The 23,097-nt window shown below is 42.1% G+C and overlaps 1 protein-coding gene across 1 annotated transcript; it reads left to right on the forward strand.

Annotated features, from left to right (window-relative positions):
- Window positions 1-687: 687 nt before the first annotated feature.
- Window positions 688-22,594, forward strand: loxl4 (lysyl oxidase-like 4). The gene is made up of 14 exons (XM_008279774.1): window positions 688-1,015; window positions 2,438-2,742; window positions 2,826-3,040; window positions 11,396-11,434; window positions 11,689-11,902; window positions 11,994-12,171; window positions 16,614-16,768; window positions 16,862-17,029; window positions 17,356-17,518; window positions 17,603-17,846; window positions 18,850-18,965; window positions 19,293-19,429; window positions 21,946-22,057; window positions 22,148-22,594. The coding sequence occupies exons 1-14, from the start codon at window positions 688-690 to the stop codon at window positions 22,216-22,218; spliced, it is 2,445 nt and encodes an 814-aa protein (XP_008277996.1). The 3' UTR covers window positions 22,219-22,594.
- Window positions 22,595-23,097: the final 503 nt, after the last annotated feature.

Consider the following 23,097-nt stretch of genomic DNA (forward strand, 5'->3'; position numbering starts at 1 on the left):
GCTAGCCTCAGGGAGAGGTTTATTCAGGTGAACTGCCATACAGAAGCGCGCTGGTGTATCCGTAATTATATGGTTGACACGAGCGAAAAGTATTCATTTTATGTATTTTGGCTTCAGTTGCATCACTGCAAGATTGATGCTGCAGCAGTGACTAAAACCAAATGTGGGACTGCAAAAAAAACAAAATCAAGCTGTATCTCCCTGAGTGTCACCAGATAAGCTGCCAGTGTAATGGTAACTGTCTCAGAGAATGATTCACTTCATGATAACAGTGAAGAGCACGTATGGCTGGAGCTGCTCAGAATACCTAAATTATTTCGTCCAGAGGATGTCACCGTTGGTCTGTTTAATAACCAGGCCTCTTTTACTCCATGTTGGCTGGCTGTTTGACTTGTGTTAAAGGGAATTACTCGGTCTTTACGCACGGTATTTTAAGTCTCAAGATAAACCCAGGGTTGATGTTAGGTGTTTCTCATTACAGCCTACAGTGAACGCCTGTAGCTTGAAAATGGCTGCTTAGCTCACAAACAAGCTTAAGGGCTTTACTGGATAATTTCAAATGAGTCTCATAATTGAACAGAACTGACAACAATGAGTGTCATAATTTAACAAACAAACAAACTGAGCTGTGTCTCCATCTTTACCTGCAGACCTCTTCCTCCTCCTCTCCTCCTTCTCCCAGTCAAGATGACCCGCACCTCCTGCTTGAGCTTCCTCCCCCTCCTCATCCTCGCTCTCGCGCTGCTGTCGCTCTCCGGCCCCGCTCGCGCTGAACCTCGTAGAACTACGTCATCTCAGCGCAGAGCGGCCCGCGCGCCCGCCGCCAAGGTGCGTCTGGCGGGCAACTATGCGCGAGAGGCGCACGAAGGGCGCGTGGAGGTGCTGCACAACAACACCTGGGGGACCGTGTGCGACGACGAGGTGGACATCAAGCTGGCCAATGTGGTGTGCCGAGAGCTGGGCTTCCAGGGCGGCGTCACCTGGGCTCACAGCGCCAAGTATGGAGAAGGAGCGGGTGAGAGCACTCTGCTGTACTAAGATGACATTTAGTAGGTAGAAGAAAGGTCAAATGTCGCCATTTTCTTGTCTGCAGAACCACAACCTTAACATTTAGAGTGTAGCCTAATTGATTCAGTCAGTTTAGTTGTAGGCCTTCACAATAGGGATAAACGGATATGGGTTTTAAGGGGCTGACACTGATGCCAATTATTGGTAATCAATAAAGACTGATTACAGATATTTGTAATGTTTTACAGCATGTGATAGCAGCAAACCTGGCTTCTTCATTAATTAGTGTGACTATAACTGAATCTGTAAAATAGAATTAGGAGTAAACAATTAGGACACTCATTTTGAAAATCTTTAACTGTTCTGTTATGGCCCACTAAGGTCCATATCTTAAAGTGTCATAACTGGAGTCTGTCACAGGGTCATTTGTGGCTGCCCTCTAACTTGGCCGCTAACCATTAGCATAGCCTTAGCCACTGTGAGAATAACTGACTTTCTGGTTTGTGGCAAGGGCTTGTGCTTCTTATTGAGTTTTTGCAGTCTCTACTTGAGAGACATTTTAGAGACCACAGAGTGACTAAAGACAGAGAAAGATGAGAAAGATGGACCTGAAGTAGTTAACTTAATTTATCAATAATCAGTCAATCATAATACTGCTAATGATGATGGGAAAATGCCAAACATTGGCCGCGATAATCGGTCAGGCCGATAATGAGTCTATCCCTACTCCACAGCAAAGCTAGTGTTTATGCTGGCTAACTGACACATTGGACTGGAACAGAACCCACATTAATTATATTAATTACACTTGTGCTTTTTTCCTGCAAGTCATGAAAAGGTCAATTAGCTTAACAGAAGCAATTACTACATTTCGGATGTCCTAGAGTGACATGCAGCCATGTTGGACCACTTTATCCCAAAGCTTTCAGTGTGCTTGGTGTATGGCTTCATGAGAAGACCACCAATTAAGACATCCAAAATAACTAACATCATAAAGTGACAAAGATAACTTGTTGTGGGATTGGAATTTACATCTTGTTAAGGTCGCCTGGCAGGCCGGCAGAGCAAATATATGGGCCGAAAAAGGGCATTTGTTTTAGAATAATGACAGCATTCGCTTGCCAGAGTTGTGCAACACTTGCCGTGGTTTATGGACATTCTTTACTGCTGCTTTTAAATCCAAATTAAAGAGAAGGTTGAGTGGATTCAGGGAACAGGATCTACAGCACCCTGCCTTGTAAAATGCTGTGTATCTACTGCTAAACACGCCGCTAAGGTGCAACCCTAAATCAGCGTGCCAGTAAAAGTCAAGTGTTAGGTGTTTAGGAACTGATCTGAGCTGTTGTGTGAAAGCATTGCTCAGTCTGTCTATTGAACAATCAATGAAAATCCCAATGAATAAAGTAATGATTATTTATTCTTCCATAAGGCCCAATATGGATGGATAATGTGCGCTGTGACGGCTCAGAGAAGTCCGTGAAGGACTGCAAACACAACGGTTGGGGCGTGAATGACTGCAAGCACTCTGAAGACTTGGGGGTCGTGTGCACCCCTGAGCGTAGACTGGACCAATCGGCCAGCAGAAGCCAGACCACTGCTGCCAGGCCTAATGGCAGCCCGGCACCACAGTGGCAGGGCCAGGTGGCCACCCGCAGGCATCCAGGATACGGATATTATGGAAATGGACATCCATATGAGGTCCCCAGGTTCCAAAGACACCACCACCACTACCAGGTACAGCAGTTCACATCTGGTAAATCTGTGGGTTATTGTTAGAAAGATATGTAATAGTAGGTGTGATGTCCATCTTTCACAAGGGTAACAGTAAGGTGCGAATTGAGGAGGTCCGTCTTCGTCCCATCCTCATGGCTACCAAGAAAAAGAGCCTTGTCACAGAGGGTGTCGTGGAGGTGAAGCATGCTGGGAGATGGAGGCAAGTTTGTGACCTGGGTTGGAGTCTCAACAGCAGCCGTGTTGTGTGCGGGATGCTCGGCTTTCCAGAAGCTACTCAGCACAACGCCAAAACATACAAGTGAGTAAGACTCTTTCTTGCTAGCGGCACTGAAAGCAACACAGTTTAACTTTATGAAGTCAAGTTGTTAGATTACAGAACACTGGGCAACTGACTGTGGTTCAGAAGGGCAACACGCTGTGTCATTCATCCCATAGTTGCATGAATAAAAACACACACTGAAGAATAAAAAACAGCAGTGGCATCCCATTTAGAGCCAGTTTGAGTAAAGGGCTTGCACTGGGCTTATCTTCTTCCCCCAGCCGATTCTCCCCTGTGTCCCCCTTTACTGCCCCTCCCTTCCTCAGGCTCAGGATGATGATAAAGGGATCCCTGTCCCTTCTCTACTGCCCTTTCTCTACACCTCTCTCCAGGCAAATCACCTCTGCATACCTCATTGCCTCTCTCTCACTCTCTCTCCCTCTGATGCTATCTTCAGCCTGCAGCTCTCAGACAAACAGCCCCACTTTAACTTTTAGATTCCCATGCTGAGGTGTAATATCACTGCTGATTGTGCTTTAACTGTCCCATCGATACCATGTGTGAGACAGAGGTAGCTATTGGAGAGCGGGGATGTGAATCTGGAGAGACTTGTCTTATTGGCAGGGTGGCCTCTGCAGCGTTGAGTCAACTGTGCATTTCTTCACTTTTACATCCCACCCTAACAACAGCATGTGTGGCATGCTGCCAACTTGTGTGTATGTGTATGCATATGTACTACAGCTGGGTATCATTTGAAGTTTTTTGATACATTTGTTAAAGTTTGGTATCAAAACAGTAACACTTAAGTGCGTTACTTTAGGTAGCATCAAAATATATACAGTGTGCATTTAACAAAATAAGCCAAAACTCTCACATTTATTGATGTTAAATTTAATTTAAGTAGACATACAAGTATCTTCTCTCAATAAAGTACAAATGAATTGGGAAACATGTGATTAAAGCCTAGAAGTAGCACATTAAAGAATAGGTAAATATGAATTCAGTCCCCAGTTTTGGCATTTTTACACATTTCAATATGAACTGAAACAGAACCATTCCAGTACAAACCTAAAGAATAACTGTTATTTGCTTTGTTAAATAAGATTAATTCCAGTCTGGTGCCTGCTGTTGAAGAATTAACATTATAGGTGGATTTAGCAGCAGTTAGCTTAGCTTAGCATAAAGACTAGAAGTGGGGAAACAAATTTATGCTATGCTAAGCTAAACAGCTGCTGGTTCCCAACTACATGCAACAGATACAAGAGGAGTACCAAACGTCTCATCTAACTTTTGAAATGAATCCAATTAAGCGTGTTTTCATAAATGTGGTATTGATCACCTCTGAAAGTGATGAGGTTCAATACCAGGCCAAACATGTGCATACTTTCAAGCTCACACTGCTCCAGGCGTGTGCTTAATGCATTGTATTTAGGTGTCTCCTTCTGCCCCACTGGCTCAGAGCTACACTTCCTCTCTGCCTGCTGAAAAAAAAAACACTGACAGCGGTTTTTGGGAAGGTTCTGCTCTTAAACCACAGGAGGACCACACATTAGCACAGAATTACTCCAGTGCTATTTTAGGAATGAAAAGTGTCTGACCATCAGTGGAAGGGGGACCCAGTTGGATCATGCTCCTGGAGAGCTGCCTGCTATAGGTGATTCACAGTTCAGCTATTCCTCCTCTCTCTTGGCCTGACTTCATCTGACTCAACCGGCGACAGACCGCAACATCTGCTCTGTACTGTAGGTGCTAGATTCCTCTTGCTGCTGAGAGGCTGTAACTGTTGAAGGGGAACCTTATTTGTTTTATAGACTTTTCTAACTTTTTATTGACTTTATGAACTGTCCCTATTGGAGCACACTCACTCGCTCAAAGTATTTCTGCATTGCCCTTGAATTAAGCTATCTCTGTTGGAGCTGCTTGTTATTGGGAACGCAGTGAACCTACGACTGGATTCTATTGTTCTAGGAGGGAATAATCTGACGTCATATCTTTAGTAATAAAAGGCCCTCAGACTAAGCTGTCATTGAACAGGCCAGAGTGATGCTGTACACGGCCTGAACAGGATCATTTATTAGAGCACAGCTTACCCGCATTGCAGGTGTGATGCTTTTCACTCATTTGCTTGATTTTCTATCGCAGTATAGATTCAACGGCACAGATGCAGAAAAGTAGGAGATGAGAAGTGCAAGTGCCAGTTGTAGGAGGAATTAGATGAATAGGTTTGTATGGCTGCATAACAAGAGATTTGGCTGCTCACCAAGAAGGCGGATATGACGGAGGAGGACAGGGCTGCTGTAGCTTGAAGGGCTTGGATTGAAGCCTTCAGGGAATCTGCTCACTGGCTGTTGTAAGATGTTGTTTTTAAATCTTCCTCTAAGGTCAGGAAAAAGAACTGAAATAATAGTAGTGCTCCTGCTCTTTTAGTCTCAGACCAAAGCCACAACAAAGTGGATAATACTGTTTGTACAAATGCACAATGAAATGTTGGGCACATGTATGCCAGTATGCAGATTTTTTATTTTGTTTTTTTATTGTATGTGTAAATTATATGGCTCTGGCATGGAAGCAGCTGTGACTTGCTACATGTTGGTCTGCCTGTCCTGGGTTTGACCTGGTGTTTTGCTGAAGCCTCAGGCGCTATACTGGTCTGAACCATGATGATGTGTTTGTTTCCAAATCTGTACCTGTTTTCTATCTACACAGATGCACATTTGTTCTTTCTTAACATGTGTTTTTGACCTTAAACTGCTTCAAAGTCTTAGCTGCCTACATGATATACACAGGTTTTTTTGTACTGCATTTGTTTTCTAAAATCAGGGCGGATTGTGATGAATTGTAAATCAGGATGTTTTGCTACAAATGTGATGTGAATATAGAACCGAACATAACAGCCAGGAGGCAGCTAATCCTCTTTGGGGAATTGTAAGGAATGCACTTTTGACTTGACTGAAATTGCTTGTTTGTGTTTTTGTCATTGCAAAATCTAAGCAGAGTCATAGAGAAACAACTGGCTTTCAGACAGTATGTTGAGCGTTCATGTAACATCTTCCACTTTACCAGTTGCCAGAAAACCATAGGTTTATATTGCAGGGTTTGACCAAATTTAGCCTGCGAGTTTACCCCCTATTTCTCCTCCTTACCAAAGACTCTCAGTCCATTCTTAGAAATCCTGGACCCTGCCATGTCTCGCAGCTTCTTGTGTCTCTTGGATGAAACTCTGAAGATGCTGTAATTACAAGTTGGTCAGGACCAAAGCTTTCCAGGGTTTATGCTGAGAGTGAAAAAACACCCCCAATTATAGCTGTGTGTGAGAGAGAGAGAGTTAGACGGAGTTGGCAAAGAAGGAGGAAGAGAGTAACAGCAGAAAGAGGAGATGGAGAGAAAGAACGAGAGCAGCAGTCAGACAAGCCAGATTTTCGCTTGCTCGTGTGAAATATGGCCAATTACAGCTGCAGTTTGCAGCCGGCCCGCTGTGTCAGCAGCTGTCTGTCTTCCTCTGTCACCATAGTGATTTCGGGACTTAACCGGCATTTTATGTTTAATTATGTTTCCGCTGAAATTTTCTTATGATGAGGGTATCATTTTCAGGCTTTTGGGTGACATTTTGGGTGACCCAATTTGGTTTTCCTGTCTGATGTCTATGTGATCTTCCTCACTGACCTTCTCTCTAATTTATTTCTCCATCTTTTAATTTGTGTATGCAGGCCGGTGGATATTTTTTGGTTTGGAACAGACTGTGGAAGCTGGCTTTAAAAACTGAGCGTAGTGATTTTTATCAGTTTGCTCTGGTCTCGGTGGAAATATCCAATAATATGTTTCAGCGTGGCCTTCTTTTTCACTTCTCTTCAGCCAAGTGTTAAGCTGATAACTTAAAAAGACATATTTTCAAGTATCTTAATTAGTGCTATATTCAACCAAATCTAAACTAGTCGATTGGCCTTGGGGTAAAAAAAACATATATGCACATTGTCTCTAGATGAACTACATTGGTCACAGTGCGTTCTACCTGCTAGCTTCAATAGTCTAAATGAATTTTAGGTTGGTATAAAGGGCTAGCATTTGCAGACTATAACAATCATCTTAACCAAGTTGTTTTGTACCGTAAAGATAACAGACTGTTGAGTGTGCGTCTGATTTTTGATTGAACCAGCTACATCAGCTCATGATCCCACCACAGGAACTAATGAAGACTATAACACTGACAAGTTGGCCTACTGTTTTCAAAGTTTAAACTCCACTTTTTCCATTTCAGTGAAATACAGCCATACCAACAACTTCATTGACATGGTGTTCAATAGTTTGGAGCTGGCCTCAGATGAACGTTCACTTACCAAGACAACCTAACAGTCTCCATTAGGTTGCATGAGTTCAAAGCTATGAAATTGAATTCATGCAATTTCTCAGGTCGTCCATTTGTGCTAGAACCAAAAACAATAGGTGGGTGCTGCAAGGCTGTTGATGTAGTACCAATAGAAACCCAACAAACAGTGACATTTTGTCCAACGGGTGAGTTTGGTCAGAAGACAGCTTGTCAATCAACCATAGAACCAACTGGAGACCCAACCCTAGTCTTAATTCCATCTAATGGACTGAATAAGGATCTTGTGAATGGTATTATATTTTAGCACATTTAGTATTTCTAATATAAGGAATAAATGGACAAATGTTGGTAGTTTTCACCAATTTTTATAGCAACAAATGGTTCTTTTTTTAAAATTTTTTTTTAAGAAAATGGTCAAATCAAAAGCTTATACAATTGTACCGTGACAGAATGTTCCCAAAGGTTTCTGTGTGCTCTGCAGCAAGAAGATGCTATTCCACCACCACATTTTTTTAATAGTTCAATTGATTTCTGTATATTTTTTTTTCAGGTTTTATTTTGGAAGCATTTTAAAGTTTAAATTAAAGTCTTAAACCTTTACACCTAGGTTAAGACCCATAAGTCAGGTCAGTGGGGATGATGAAACCCAAACAGTGGTGTAATGCTTGTTTTTTAACAGGCAGTTTGGACTCCCTATCATTAGCCTCAGTTTTTTTGGCTCCACAACAAGTGCTGAATACACTGTTTGGTTAAACAAGGCTGATGAATGCTATGGAGGTGAAAAACAACCTAATACCAGGGCTCATGCAGCTCATACTACCTGCTAATAATTATTTTCAACTAAGACTAATTGTTAATGATTAGATTTTATGTATTTAACACTGAAATTTAAGCATTTTATTGCCCTTGAATGAAGTTCAACATCAAAACAGTGCTGTAATTCAGTCAAATGAAAGACCTGGAGGTATCATTTATAGCCCGTGTAGTAGCCCTGTTGGTTTCTGAAGAGGGGAAAATGGTTAGCTGATTTGTCTGTGGTGAGGTCACAAACAAGTCACAGACATGTTTGCCTCATGGGAAACTAAGTGTGCATGCTCCTCACCGTCTGTCCCATGGCACTGCGAAGCCACATGGTAGACACATTTAAGATATTTTACAAGCGTAATTGAAGACAGTGTAAAGACTGTAAAGAAGTTAAATTCTATACAGTGAGACAGTCACAGTTTACAGCAGGTCTCGTGACATCATGTGCAGCTTTATTTAGAGCCATGCACGGGATCTAAAAAGATGGTTTTTGGGTGTTTGTCTTCCTCACCAAGTCGCACGTCTGATATACTTTTCAAAGGTATCAGGCAAGGCTATTTAAGCAACTGAAATTTTATTTGCAGATGTTCATAATGCAAGGCCTGCATTTAACTCGTCAGAGCTGCATTTGTGTTTCAAATGAGCTGTAGAAACGACCTGTTTGAAGAGTGTGATTCCGAAATAACAGCTGCAAATTGCACAGCGCTATTTTCTAAATTATTGCTGTAATGAAAGTGTACTCTTTTGCCGAAAACTATTTTTAAGTACCTTCCCTTTCTAAATAGTGAAATACTTTTTGATGAGGGATTGTTTATATTTTTTAGTTAAAGAGCAGTGAGATCTCGTTGCTCCCTACAGCATCAGGAAACAAGTTATTATGTGATTCTGGAAAGTGTACAGTCAGCAGCCCACGACTTCACGCAACCATCAACATAACATCATGTCCCCCCGACAATGATTCTCTTGATTCCAACATCCTCAGTTTGTTTTTAAGGTTTGTGCCTTAACTTTACGGGAATGCCTGGAGTTTCATGCCAGAAATACAAATATTGACCAGCCTTTACATTCATACAAATATCCTTCGACATGTTTATTTCTTCAAAAGGGAATGCACTGAAATCAGCATTCGAGTATGTTGAGTGAACATTTCTTAAATAAGTCGGACGCCAAAGAAAAGACTGAAGACCATTTAGGCTTCGTGTACCTGTGACTGTGATGCCATGCTGATGCTCATTAAAATTCAACATGAAAAGATACCGTATGTGTTTTGCTATGTAAGGCTTTATGATGAAAGCCAGCTGTATAGCCCAACAAATAGGCCTTTCATTCTGGATCAAGGATTTAACAGGATTACTCTCTAAATTACGTAATCTATTTTTCCTAATTCATGAGCGCTAATTGTTTTGCCAATCAGCCAGCATTTATAGAACTATCAGTGTTTATCCATGTGTTTTATACCAACGCTGGCTAGTAAGTGGTTCTCTTAATTGTCAATCTGGTTGCAGCTTGCGTATCTGTTTTGGTGTAACTGATGAGTGTTGGTAATAGTGCATGCACTTTGCAGTGGTTTGAGGATGTCCTGACATGGTCTGTGTGGCATGTCTGCTCTGTGTGTCTGCCAAGAGAACAGAAGGCTTTCCTCTCCACCGCTCTCCCAAGTCCGCCAGCTGAGCTGGTGCATAAATCTCTTTGGTTCTGGCATTTCTTGGACATTGAGGGCAGTGTAGTGCCAGAGTTTTTGTTTGCATATCGTGCTTGGTCAAACCCTGTTTTCCCAGAAATGTTGTACATCACTGATGTTGAATGTCATGATTCTTTTTGGACTGGTTGTGGCTTTGGAGGGTAACAGCGGAGTTCAAAATATCTTGTGTTGTTCTTTTTTTTTTTTTATCTTGTACATCTGTGCATCCTGTAGTTATGTACAAAGCGCTTTTATACTGCAGTAAGCAATGCGTAAGTCTTTTATTCAAAGGATCTATATTAGTTTATTTAACCCAGTGAACCACAAGCAGTTACTGGGCATTTCTTTTTTGCTGCTGCTGTCACATTTTTCTCACTGTGGGTTCATTTTTGACTGCAAAATAAAGTCTGGGCTAGAAGTAGAGGGAACTCAGATGTGTTCTTTGCAGTATGGCACAGTTACAATGCCATAAATCATAAAAGCTGGAAAAAAAAAAGTTGAATTTCATTTATATGAATTTTTGCAAAAATACTTAGAATGTGAAATTGACATGGAAACATGTTGTGCCACAAGTGCTGTTTCCAATGCTGGGAGAAATGGTAACTCTACAAACTATATTATATGTTTTAACACTTAGATGTTTAGTTTTTTGTCCGTAGTTGTCTCAGTTAAACCTAAAAGTCCCCAAATTTTAGTTTTGTCACTGTTGGTCTTAGCTGAGTCACTAATGGCTTCACAGTTGTATCGGGGATGGTGGAAGATTTTGTTTTTTTGTTTGTTTGTTTGTTTTTTAACATAATTTGGTATCAGCAAACAGTTATTTTTTGGGGAAATTTCTAAATGAAACATATAGAATAAAGCAATTTTGATGAAATATCACAATTTTAAGCTTAGATTTGGTTTCCTGATGTAATGACATGCCTTCCAAACCTGTTGGCTGATTTTGGGATTTAGAGGGTTAATGTACAGGTGGATTTTGCTAAAATATCCCAGCACATTCCTGCCGAACACTCGAATGTTAGTAGGTACAGGAAATACTGTCGTGTTAAATCTCAGGAATCTACACTGGTCATTTCTCTAAACACAACATAACATAACACAATAAATACCAACAGCCCACATGTCAGATTGAAATACATGCTACTGAACCAATAAAACAAGAGCGAGAGATGGAACATGGAGCTGCTGAAAGAGAACAAGAACCCTACATTCTTCCTTCAACTTTACTAGTCGTTGCCATCAATATATCTAACTTTACACTCACCACAAAGCCACATGCACAGCTCATTCTGCTTTTATATACAGTAGCTATATTTGGAGCAGTATGATTCATTTTTAAGTACTTCAGTAAGATTAGTTCTCTAGTCGTCTGAGCAAGTGAGCGTCTGTGCTGCTGCTCGTTGTTGAAGAAATCCCTACTATGTGATCAGGCTACATAGAAAACAAACAGCAGATGCTACAGAATACCTTAGGGTCACTACCTTTTTGCAGAAGTTGCTCGCCCACGTTTTCATAAGTGTGTGTTTGCAGCCTTTAAAAATGTACAGACCTGATAGAGCTAACAACCATTTCTGTTCTTTTACAGGAAAATATGGGATACAAAGGTGGCAGATCCTTCAACAAGGTATTACAAAGACATTCTGGGTTTCTACGGGAGACATATGGGAACATCATTTAAAAGCCTTTTGCTTATTTAACTGTGATCAAACCAAATCCACACAGTCTTAAAGAAACAGATTAGCCTCATTAGTTTTTGAACATTAAACACCTAATAAACAATAAAAAAGAATGATTTTTCTGTACTTGATTGTTGCTGATTATCTTTGGGACTACTACCAGCTTAAAACTAAGTTGTCACTTACTTTTCCTTCTTTTTAGGTTGAGTGTCATGGCAAAGAAGAAGGGGTTCTGGGTAGAAAAAGTGAACTGTCTGGGTACTGAGAACAGCTTGTCGGAGTGCCACGCTCAGCTGTCAATCCCTCGTAGTCCGGCCCCCTGTAAGAACGGGAGACATGCAGTGGTCAAGTGCGTACCGGGACCTCAGTTCGCTCGCATCTCCTCAGGAAGACCCCAAGCTCCCTATCCAGTTGTGGTAAAATAAATAAAGTTACATCTACAATAGACAAATTGTACAGCGTGTGTGTGTGTAAACTAATTTACATTTCCTTTGTTGTCCTGTGCAGCCTGTGCGTCTGAAGGCAGGCCCCAGACTCGGCGAGGGGCGAGTGGAGGTGCTCCGGGACGGAAAATGGGGGACCATCGTAGATCACATGTGGGAAAGAACCGCAGCCAGCGTGGTGTGCAGGGAACTGGGCTTTGGTACTGCCAAGGACGCCCTCCATGGAGCCTTTATGGGTCAAGGTGAGAGAAAGAGAGGGAGAGCTCGGCACAGCACAGGCTTTCATATAACTTTACCTGGAGGTTCTGAAACACATTTAATCTGGTTGTTTTGAGTCTGCAGTTTGGCTGTTTGAGTGTGTTTATCATGCGTCATGGTATTCCAGAGAAGACAGAGAGACTATTCCAGCCTTTTGCTTATCGTTTGCTTATCTTAGACGCCGCACCCGTCTGCCCTGACTGATCAGATAATGTGTGGGCATGTGTGTTTGTCTGTCTGTCTGTCTGTGTATGTTACCTTGCGAAGCTGCAAATGTGTTGATTGCAGTATCTCCAGCTGTGATTATGTGAGTCCTGGGCCAGGGCTACCAGCTGCCCAAACACCATACACACGGTTGCGCTCACTCACACACAAAATGAAATACTATAAGCCACGTTGGTTTACATTGGCATTTGGCAACTAAAGCCAGAGACATAATCTTGGTAGATTCAAGCAAGCTTTTCATTCACTTACTGAGTGCTGTGGTCTTTTTCCTTCAATTTCAAATGTCCAGCTTCGGTGACACACACAAATCAGTCAGTATCCAGCTGTGCCAGTGGTGTCCCCACCCTTAAGAGATGTGAGAACGGTTTCTCCACGTCTGAGGCTAGGGTGTAGTCTCTAATCATGCTGATGGAGATGAAATGTGGGGTAATATTCTGCTGCTTTAGCTGTTCAGTTGATCAAGCAAAGCATATTTTTATATGCGTTGGATTAGTCCCTTTTACCTTTTAACCTCTTAAATTAGAATTTCTGTCGATAATGACATTCATGCTACTTTTCTTTTTGATGAGTCTAACAGAACTAAAACCTGGTTTTGCTGGTTCTCCTGAGGGGACTGTTGCACCAGTCTTTGGTTTTGATCAGTCATTTGGTCAGCGTCATTCCAACAGTCTGAGACAGACTTGTTTAAGATGTGAATTTTCTATTTAAAACGGTTTTTTTTCTGACCAAACCATGCATCTACTTTTGTGCTAGAGTTCAACTATGTCTTTCATTGTTCTGTATATAATATGCAGCCTCAGAATCAGCCAGTCCACAATAGAAAATGAGGATACTGGTTGATTGTTTAAGGTGGTTAGAATGACTTTGGGAAAGGGTCTATTTGACCCAAAATGTGATCTTTTTCGACCCTAACCAAGTAGTTTTAGTGCCTAAATGTTACCAAGTAGTTGGACTGCATCAACCTTATGAAACGCAACTTTAAAAACAAGGAATAATCACATCTAAAAATATCGGTCCCACACAGGTTACGAATCCCGATCTCCAGGGTGAAACATCTATGTTTGGTTCATAGTGGCTGTGGAGTAACCAGTGGAGGAAGCTCTCGAATATTGAGGAATTATCCTGACCTGAAAGTTAATTTTGCCCCTCTGTATGGTGTTTAGCTACTCAGCATGCAGGTAGGATAAGAGATTTAAACAGGTGGGAGATTTATTCTGATAAGCCAACACAAAGAGATAGTGCTGGTGCTTTAGCAGAACCATGAACCATGTCTTATTTTGGCATATCTGTTGTGACTTGGTTGATTTTTGTCAACAACTGCAAACTAAACACTTGGAGTAAATGTTCAAAAATGGGAATTAATGGTAAAAAACAATGTAAAATTTTAATTAAACACTTTTTAGCTAGTACGTGCATTTAAATTGGCATTGGAGTGTGAGTACATCAGCCTGTCTTATTTATAAATTAATTTGACAGCATTTGTCCAGAGGCACTTTAAACTGTATGAAAAGCTTCTTTGGTTCATTAAATCCCTGTAGCCATGCGAAGGCAGCAGGACAGACATGTTGAGAAATCTGAAGCATCCAATTTGAGAAGTACTGCACTACAGCACAGTGCAATTATGCTTGACCGTCCACTGTGTTTACCTCGAAAAAAGTATATTGAAAAAGGCACTAGGCTGTTACAGAAAAACCTCATACACTTCTACCCACATCAGACTAGTTGGTAGACACCATGTGTCATTGTGATTGGTTCAGCAGTGATGTGACAGGCTGAGAGTGTATTAATTAATCACCACGCCCTCCCATCTAAGTATAGCTTGTTTACACTTCACATATATGAAACAAAACATATATGAACTGAAATAGTAGCACGCTTAAAGACAACCACACTGTCCTTGTGGCCGGATACATCTCCTTGCCTTTGTTATTGTTCTTGTTCAGTCACAGTAGGGCCCATAAACACACTTGGATTTAGAAACTAACCTATATCATGTTTCTCCCAGACACAAACACGCATGTCTACCCACACAGAATCAGAACAATAATCTCCCTTAAACTGCCACTGCTGATAGACTTGACTTCAAAGTCCTCTCACAGCTTCCTCTCTATAACATGCAGCCTGTTATACATGTTACCGTGACATAGAATTTCAACACGGGCCTATCTGGTTTTGGAACGGGCCTACTTAGACCCTTTGATGGAACAAACTCTGACAGAGAAACACACCGGGAAAGAGAGAGTTGTTGAATATGTATTTTCTACAAATGCTTTATTTGCACACACGTATATCACGGTGGTGATGACGAGACGCACTGTTCTGTCAACACATGAGACAAAAACTCTGCGTGAATTCTATCAAATCTTTCTGTCATCACTGTTCTGTTTCAACAGGACCCCACAGGAGAGCACTACGTTATTTATGATGAGCCAACGTGATACAGATTGTGGTTGAGTGGCTAGTTGACTGCGGTGGGTTTATGCACAACTTAAATCATTTTTGCACTTTGCGAAGAGACAGATCAGATGACATGAAAGTTTTTGTTAGGCACAGAAGCAGACGTTCCGTGGAGAGAAAAACACAACACAGTGTTAGTGTGCCTAAAATGGAATGTAATTTCAGAGAAGAGAGGGACAGGGTTTCCCTTGCAACCACGAACCAACTATTTGGGCTATTCTCAACAAGAATGTGACTTATTTTCCCCTGTTTCCATCCTCTGAAGTCAATTTTCTAATCTGTCCAAATGATCTGTAGCATCTGCCAATTCTAATTACACAGTAATCAGGCTCGACCTGTTTCTTGTAAAAACTAAATTTAAGATACCACATTTATATTAAGCTTCATTATTGCTCTCATAGATGTATTCACTGTTAATCTTAGACATTTTACGCTGAAGTTCATCGTTTGATCGTTCTGGAAATCAACGTCGGGGAGAATGAAAGTGAAGAAGATATTTGGTTTAGTTCAGCCTCCCTCTGCCAACTCTCTAACTTCCATCATCACTACATTTATCATCACCATCAGTGAGCTAAATTACAGGGACAATGTTTCTATTTCCTTTCTCGACCAACATTGTTATTTTACTGTGTAATTTCGCCTGTGAAGTACATATCCATCGTGTGCATACATAAGGGAGTAAAACACCCTGAATGCCTGTGTGTATTTGTGTACATGTAAAGTGTGTGTGTGGCCGGTTTCTTGGAATTTATTTTGGGTTTCTGTGGATTACCCAAACTAAGGTTTAAATAGAGCATGTCACTGTTCATTTCGAGGATCCTCGAGTGGCCCCTGTGTTTGTCTTGATAACTTAAACAGTGCGAGTTTGGATCTAGTTTGTGGCCTTTACCGTGCAGATAGAGGCGGAAGTGGTTTAAATGTGTCTTTTTCATACATATGAACCCACGCATGGTGACCAGTATGGAAGCAGGCCTACAATCTACCAAAACCAACACAGAGACAGATTGGGTTAGGCTGCAATCTGGTTCTGACTATCTTCCTTTACGCCCTTTTTCTTGGTTTTTCTCTTTCCCACAGTTTTTGTGGCTTTGGTTGTGTTTATTTCCATTTTACCTCATTTGCAAGTTTGCAGTTTGTGTCTTTTGTTTTAAGAAAACACTGCAGCCATAGTTTGTTCTGTGTCTCATGTCCTCCCATCATTTTGCAACCAGCTGTTTGCTTTTGCAAAATCTTAATCTTTTTTCCATCGTCTTCTATGGCGTTGAGAGATTATCTGGCTTTAAAAACAACAAATACTGTGAAAGTCTTTTATTTTGTTGGCACAGATATGGCCTTGTTTGTTCACCCAGGGTGGCAGACTACACACAATGTTGTTGTTATTGTGCCGAAAGCAACAGAATAGTGGTAATGAGGTGTGACAGATGCCCAAAGTAGATGTTGGTGGTGCTGCTGCTTGGCTTGCAGGAGCATTTTGTCATGACAGATAGGGACTTTTCATTGTTGGTTTGATGCTAAAGTAGAGAAAGCTCATTCATGTGTGAGGAGTACAGAGCCTCAGTGTGTGTGCACGCTTCTTTGCGTGATAAATCTCCTAATGCCATTGTGTCTGCAGTGGGTGGCCCCAGACAGTCTTAAGAAACATTGCCCTTCCGCTATGTCCGTGCCCTTGTGGTTTCCATATTTCTTGCTTTATTTTTTGTCAGCGGAGTCTTTAAATCTGCCACATCTCTTCCACCCCATTTAGGTACGGGACCTATCCATATGAATAGTGTGCAGTGTATCGGCTCAGAGCGCTCCATCCTCGACTGCTACTTCCAGGAGGTCCAACCGTGGACGTTCAAACACAGCCAGGATTCCTCAGTGCGCTGCAACGTTCCCAAAACTGGCATCGAGAACACGGTATAAAAACTACAGAGTCACATGCCATACCATCTTGAGCTTTCACTGAAAACGCATGACCTCCTTAATCCCTGTAATCTTATGGATTTCCAGGTGCGGCTTGCTGGCGGTAGAGTCCCATCAGAAGGCCGCGTGGAGGTGTTGATGGAGGTTGGGGGTCGTAAGCGATGGGGCTCTATCTGTAGTGAGAACTGGGGCATCAACGAGGCCATGGTGGTATGCAGACAGCTTGGCCTGGGCTTCGCTGCCAGCGCTCATCAGGTAACAACCGAAACAACATGTCATTTTGACCTCTAACTGTAGTAGCATCAACTTTTCTCAAAGTCTGACAACAATGCAACACTCCCATTTCTAAACCAATTAGTGTAATTTTGACAGTGTCATACTAGAGTGGTCAGAGGCATTATTTCTCCAAGATTTGTCAAAATCCCATCAGCAGTGTCTGAGTTATTGATGAGAGAATGAAATGAACATCCATAGTCACAGCCCCTGTACCCACTGTGGTGGACAATGAGCTATGATGTCGCTCATTGATAGAAAACCTGACAAGCTCACCACGTCCTCTCCCCACACCCTTGCTTTGACAGGAGACCTGGTACTGGTCCGGTGACCCAAATGCAGGCGACGTGATTCTCAGTGGAACTCACTGCGTTGGCACAGAGCTTTCAATTCAACAGTGTCGTCGCAACAACCATGTCCATTGTCCTCGTGGCGGTGGAACTAAGGCGGCTGGAGTCAGCTGTTCGGACAGTAAGTTGACCCTCTTCCTGTAGCTCCACGTCTTCTCCTCTGATTCTGGTTGAATCCTGACTTAACCTCTCGTTCCTTCTTCAGCTGCACCTGACCTCGTTCTGGATGCCCAGCTGGTCCAGGAGACAGCCTACCTGGAAGACCGACCCCTCCACCTGCTGACCTGTGCCAACGAAGAGAACTGCCTATCTTCATCTGCTGCCAGGATGAACTGGCCTTATGGCCACCGACGCCTGCTGCGATTCTCCTCCCGCATCATGAACCTGGGTCGCTCCGATTTCCGGCCCAAAGCAACAAGAGAGAGCTGGACGTGGCACCAGTGTCACAGGTAGAGCAAGTCAGAGAAGAGTAAAGAGGAGATGTTGCGTAGCTTATGTGTGCAGGTTGCTGCAATGGAAAGAAGTTTTGAAAACACTTACTATATGTGGGATGTTGTGATTGCCTCTGTGGTCATTTTAAGTGTTTGGGGGAGAAACTGTGGTTTTGAGTGTCCTGGATTCAGATGTGGTATTCAGAGACTGTCAAAAATATTCTGACAAATACAAAATTGCTTGTAGGTGTAGTAATGACATAGCTTCTTCCACATTAAATAATTAGAGTTATATTTAATTTAATTGCATTCAATTGCTACCAGGAAAGAAAACATGCTTAAATGTGATCATTGTGCCAGCTGACACAAGGTTTGATGGGGGCGCTTGAGGCAGCATGCTACATTAAACATAAGAGCCCGTGCCTGTCACTGGGCCTCAGCAGCACTTAGTCGTAAATAGATGAAATATTGTTCTCAGGTATACTTTTCAGACTTTTTTTTTTTACCACTCAGTGTGAGTATTCTAGTTTCTTTTCCGATGACGAGGGCACTTTCAAAATGCCGTGTGAGGCCTACAGTGTCGATGTGTCCCAGTAAGGGACGGGTGGTCTGAAACAGTGTTGTCATCTCTCCAGATTCATTAGCCGCCCTGCAGCACGTGTCTGTGGAAATGACGGTTGAACAGGTCGCGTTACTACAGATCGAGCGTGATACAAAGGACAGGCTAGCCCGCGCGCAGTCCAGTCCGCCTCAGTTTATGACAACATATCAGAGCTGTGGATGTGAGTTTCAAAGCCCTCCATTCACTTAGAACGCGTAAACAGCTCAACCAAGCTGACGCTAAAACAAGCTTCTGTGAGAGGTGTTACGGTGACACCCACGCTCATGTTCAAGCAGTGAGGTCATTAGGATACGAGCCATAGGGAGCCAGTGTTCACTTAGTGTAAATGCACACACTCATAGACGCACACACACACACACACACACACTCTCACCTGGAGTTTCCCTCCTGTCGTCCCAGGCACTACCACAGCATCGAGGTGTTCACACATTACGACCTGCTGACTCTGAATGGCACGAGGGTTGCAGAGGGACACAAGGCCAGTTTCTGTCTGGAGGACACATACTGCCCTGATGGTAATGTTCAACACTATTCATGAGACCCAGTAAAATACTCTTTCCCATTAGTGACAGGAAATTAATATCAATGTTTCAGCCGCATTCAGATTTTTACTTTGTGGTTAATGTATTAGATCGCCGCTGTTGTTGTTTGTTCACTCTCCATTTACTTGTTTTATCATGGATGAAATAGCTCATATGAAAAAGACGGCGTTCATACAGTACGTAGTCTATCGCAATCCAGGAAGCTAAAGGCTCTTAAAAATAACAGGGAGTGCCAAGCATTAAATGAGCTTTGATGCTGTGATTGATAATGTTGTTGGTGTGTGTGCATATGTGCGTCAGGACTCCAGAAGAGGTTCTCCTGCTACAACATGGGTGATCAAGGCATTTCTGTGGGCTGCTGGGACACGTATCGCCACGATATCGACTGCCAGTGGGTTGATGTGACAGATGTGCGACCAGGAGACTACATCTTTCAGGTGAGAAGTCATTTAAGAGTTCTCACCTTTTGCAGTTTGGAAATATTTTTATGCCACAAAAATGAAACTTGCGTGTTTAAAGGAACCATTTAACAGGCTTTTCTGTCAAGACTACTTCTTAGGCAGGTTCAGTAACTACCGGCCAAGAAATATTCTTGCACAATGAACTGTGATATTTTTCCACATGTTTTGGATGGATTAAACCAACAAGATACAGCATGTGTGCTAATATAATATGATAATGAGCTCCAGAGGTGCTGGTAGGCTAGTTTGCCTCTCTTTGTTGTCTCTCTGCCAACATAAACTGACTCCTGGCTACAGCTTAATACTTTTGCATACAAGTATAAACTTTCAGCACGCAATCACCCATTTTCCCCCAAATGCTAAACTTTTCCCTAAAGACCAGACATTTAGGTAGCAAGGAGGAGGTTCAGAGGCTCTCAAGGTGGACTTCTTTATGGCTGGTTGAGGTTTCTGGTTCTATTTAAGTAAAACCGACTGACCTTCCTCATCACCGTCATCCCTTCAACCATTCCTCCGTCTGTCATTTCTTTGTCGAGTCGAGTCATTGTGGCTTGCAGACTAAAACACATCAAGGACTCCATCTCCCTTTATCCTTCATTTCCATTCAGACTTCTGATCCCAGCGTGGTATGCAGTAGTCTTCAGATCTTAGCATGCTGCCAATTACCTCCTAGCTGTGGGAGACTGGTTCCAGTGTAACTCACTGTTAGATAATTATTGCTGTTGCCCAGTTTGTCTGAGAGGTCACACTCAATCTTTGTAATTAACACGTCTCTCCTCTATATTGGAGACAGATTTATTTAATTTACTCATAATTGACGTGTCTCACATATATATAAATGCACGTCCCGACTGAGGACATGCATTTAAATATATATTTTGAGCGTGTAGAGTGGGGTATAATTATGAAGTGGTGCGTTGCTATAGCACAACGTGGAGGCAAAGAGACGGAATGAATGATAGACGAGGACAGAAATTGAGTTAACATAAATGAGAGAAAGAAATAGAAGAACTACTGAAGGTGAAAAGGTCAGTGTCTTTTGAGGCCCGTGCTGAAGGGACATAACCAAATTTAACTGAGCAGAAAAAGAAAGAAAATGGAGAGTAAGCCAAGCAGTAAGCCAGTTATTCACCAAGGCTGCAGAATTGGAAAAATACAAACAACTTTTACTGCAGCTCTCCTTGTCTCCGCTGTGTTCTTTCATTCATCTAGTAAAGTGCAGATGATGCCTGACTGTTCTGATCCTGAGCTTTACAGAAAGATTCAGTAGGCCTGCCCTTGAACCACCCAATGCTAATGAAACACACCAATTACCCAAATTAACTATTGCCTCCCTTTAGTCAAACAGCACCTAGTCCCCCCTTCCATTAGGAACGGCTAATTTGCCACCAAGGAATTCATCCTGCCCTGTTTTTATTTTTATAGCCACTTTCTCACTGAGCAACGCGTTCTGCTTCTAAACCAACCCTCTCCAAAAGCCTCCTGCGCTCTGATCCAACACTGTAATTTACACAGAAAAATTAAGAGACAGTTTTTTGTACATTCGCTGTGTTTTTTAAAAACTTTTCTCCCTTTTTTTTTTTTAGTGTAGTTTGCCTTCATTCTCCCTGAAGCTGTTTGTAACCTGTACTTAAAGTGGGTGTAGCAGTTTACAGAGCAGCTATTAGAGTAAATGACTTCTCAGTATTATCACCAGACCAGATTAGGAGAATGGTTGTATCAGCAGTTGCAGAGCAGCTCTGCAAATGACAGACTATTAGTACAGTGTATGGCAGCATAAGACAGATTTCAGACATATAAACATTCTTACGCATAACTACTCCGTTGCAGCATACCTCAATTTCAGGTTAATTCAGCTCTTATTATTCCAGTCCTATGTTGGTGTGAGGAGCAGAGCAGGAGCTTGGGGCCACGCTGTGGTACAACTACATTCCACGAACCTCCCCTGTAAAGTTACAGAAGCTCTTATGCAGCCAGTTACGCTGTTTTCTGTGGGCAGAAGTGTCTTTGTTACATGTTTTTGTACAAGTAATAATTTTTTTTTATTGTGGGCTTCCCTTAAAGATCTACCAGTAGGTTTCGTGCTTTGCGTAGCACATTGCTAAAGCACGTGTTTTACTGCCGCGTGTTGTTTAGTCCATACACTCAGCTGCGGACTACTAAGCAAACATCATTCCAGCATTAGGTCCATGAGAAACTACTGTATAGTGTATTTATCTTTACAAATAGGAATACTGTGTGGAAAAGTCATCCAGCTTTTTATAGATGAGAAACAGATTGACTATAAAAACAATACCAGCCACGAGTGCTGTTTAATAACAGGCCCTCTCACAATTTTACATCCAACTGCTCTTTATTCGAGATGGCTTTCCCAGCGTGGAGAGAGAAGCGGCTTAGTCCTTGTTTGCCCGAGAAGCTTTAGACACAGTGGCAATCAGGTGAAGCTAACATCGGAATGAGCGAGTCTTTGATTGTGTGTTTTTGTTTTGCAGGTGGAAGTTAACCCCTCCATGGACATGGCCGAGTCAGACTTCATGAACAACGTCATGAGATGTCGGTGCAAATACGATGGCCACAGAGCTTACATGTACGGATGTCATGCAGGTGAGAATAGAAATCCCCTTTCCTTCTTTTTGGTTCACCTTCTCTCCCATCATCTGACTGTAATGAAGTCATTTTTTTCCCCCTTTACAGGTGATGCATACAGCGCAGAGACTGAAGACCTGTTTGAACACCAGAGGCAAATTACCAACAACTTTGTGTAGCCTGTGCCAGGGTCCAGTACAAAGGCCTTCCAGCGGGGCCCAGAGACTACTCAGGGTGGGCTGAGGTCGATGGCCCCAGGCCCTTGGGACCTTAGGACCCAAATTAACAGAGAACACGCAAACCGGCGCCTGCTCATCTCCTTCGCAGATGTGGATAAAAGATTCATAAGCGCATCATGTCACAGCAGCGTTGGAGAGACTCTGATTTCAACTCAAACAGCCATCGAGAGTAAAACAGGCGCCGCGTGGTTCAATATGTTTTTGTATTTTTTAAAAACTCTAGTTAAATACGAAGATTTTGGACATAGATTGAAACTATACTGATTTTTGTGAATGTGGACTACTAGTAACTTAAATTAGTTATTCCAAACATATACGCACGAAAGACCTTAATGTCACCGCAACTAACCTGACACAGAGACGACAGGGAAGCCGGGACTGTTGCCCATTCCTGAACTGGAAGATCTGAAAAAAATGAGAAAAATAATCAGTGTTTCTTTGCGTACTTTTTGTCACAGAAGTCTGATTTGATGCACATGTTGCAAAAAGTAGCACAAATGGCTGTTTTGGCATGTTGATTTTTTCCAAATTCTTGACTGATATTCATGATTATTTGGCCTTTTTTGTTTTTTCTTTTTACATTACTTCAATACTGGTGCTCTTTAACAACAATACTGTATGTCGTTTATATTAACCTCACTATGTTTCAGGTGAACGGTGCTGTAAAGTACATTTGGGTGGTTTTCTTTTACAGTGAATTATTTACCTTATTATTGCTTTGGTTTTAACAAAATTATCGTTTTATACAAGTGTAGTTGAGCTTCTTGTCTAGAATAGATAAGAAGAGGTCTTTTTTTTTTTTTTAATGGAACAAAGCAC

The sequence above is a fragment of the Stegastes partitus genome, unplaced genomic scaffold (assembly GCF_000690725.1).
Source record: "Stegastes partitus isolate 25-593 unplaced genomic scaffold, Stegastes_partitus-1.0.2 Scaffold169, whole genome shotgun sequence".
Taxonomy (NCBI): Eukaryota; Metazoa; Chordata; class Actinopteri; family Pomacentridae; genus Stegastes; species Stegastes partitus.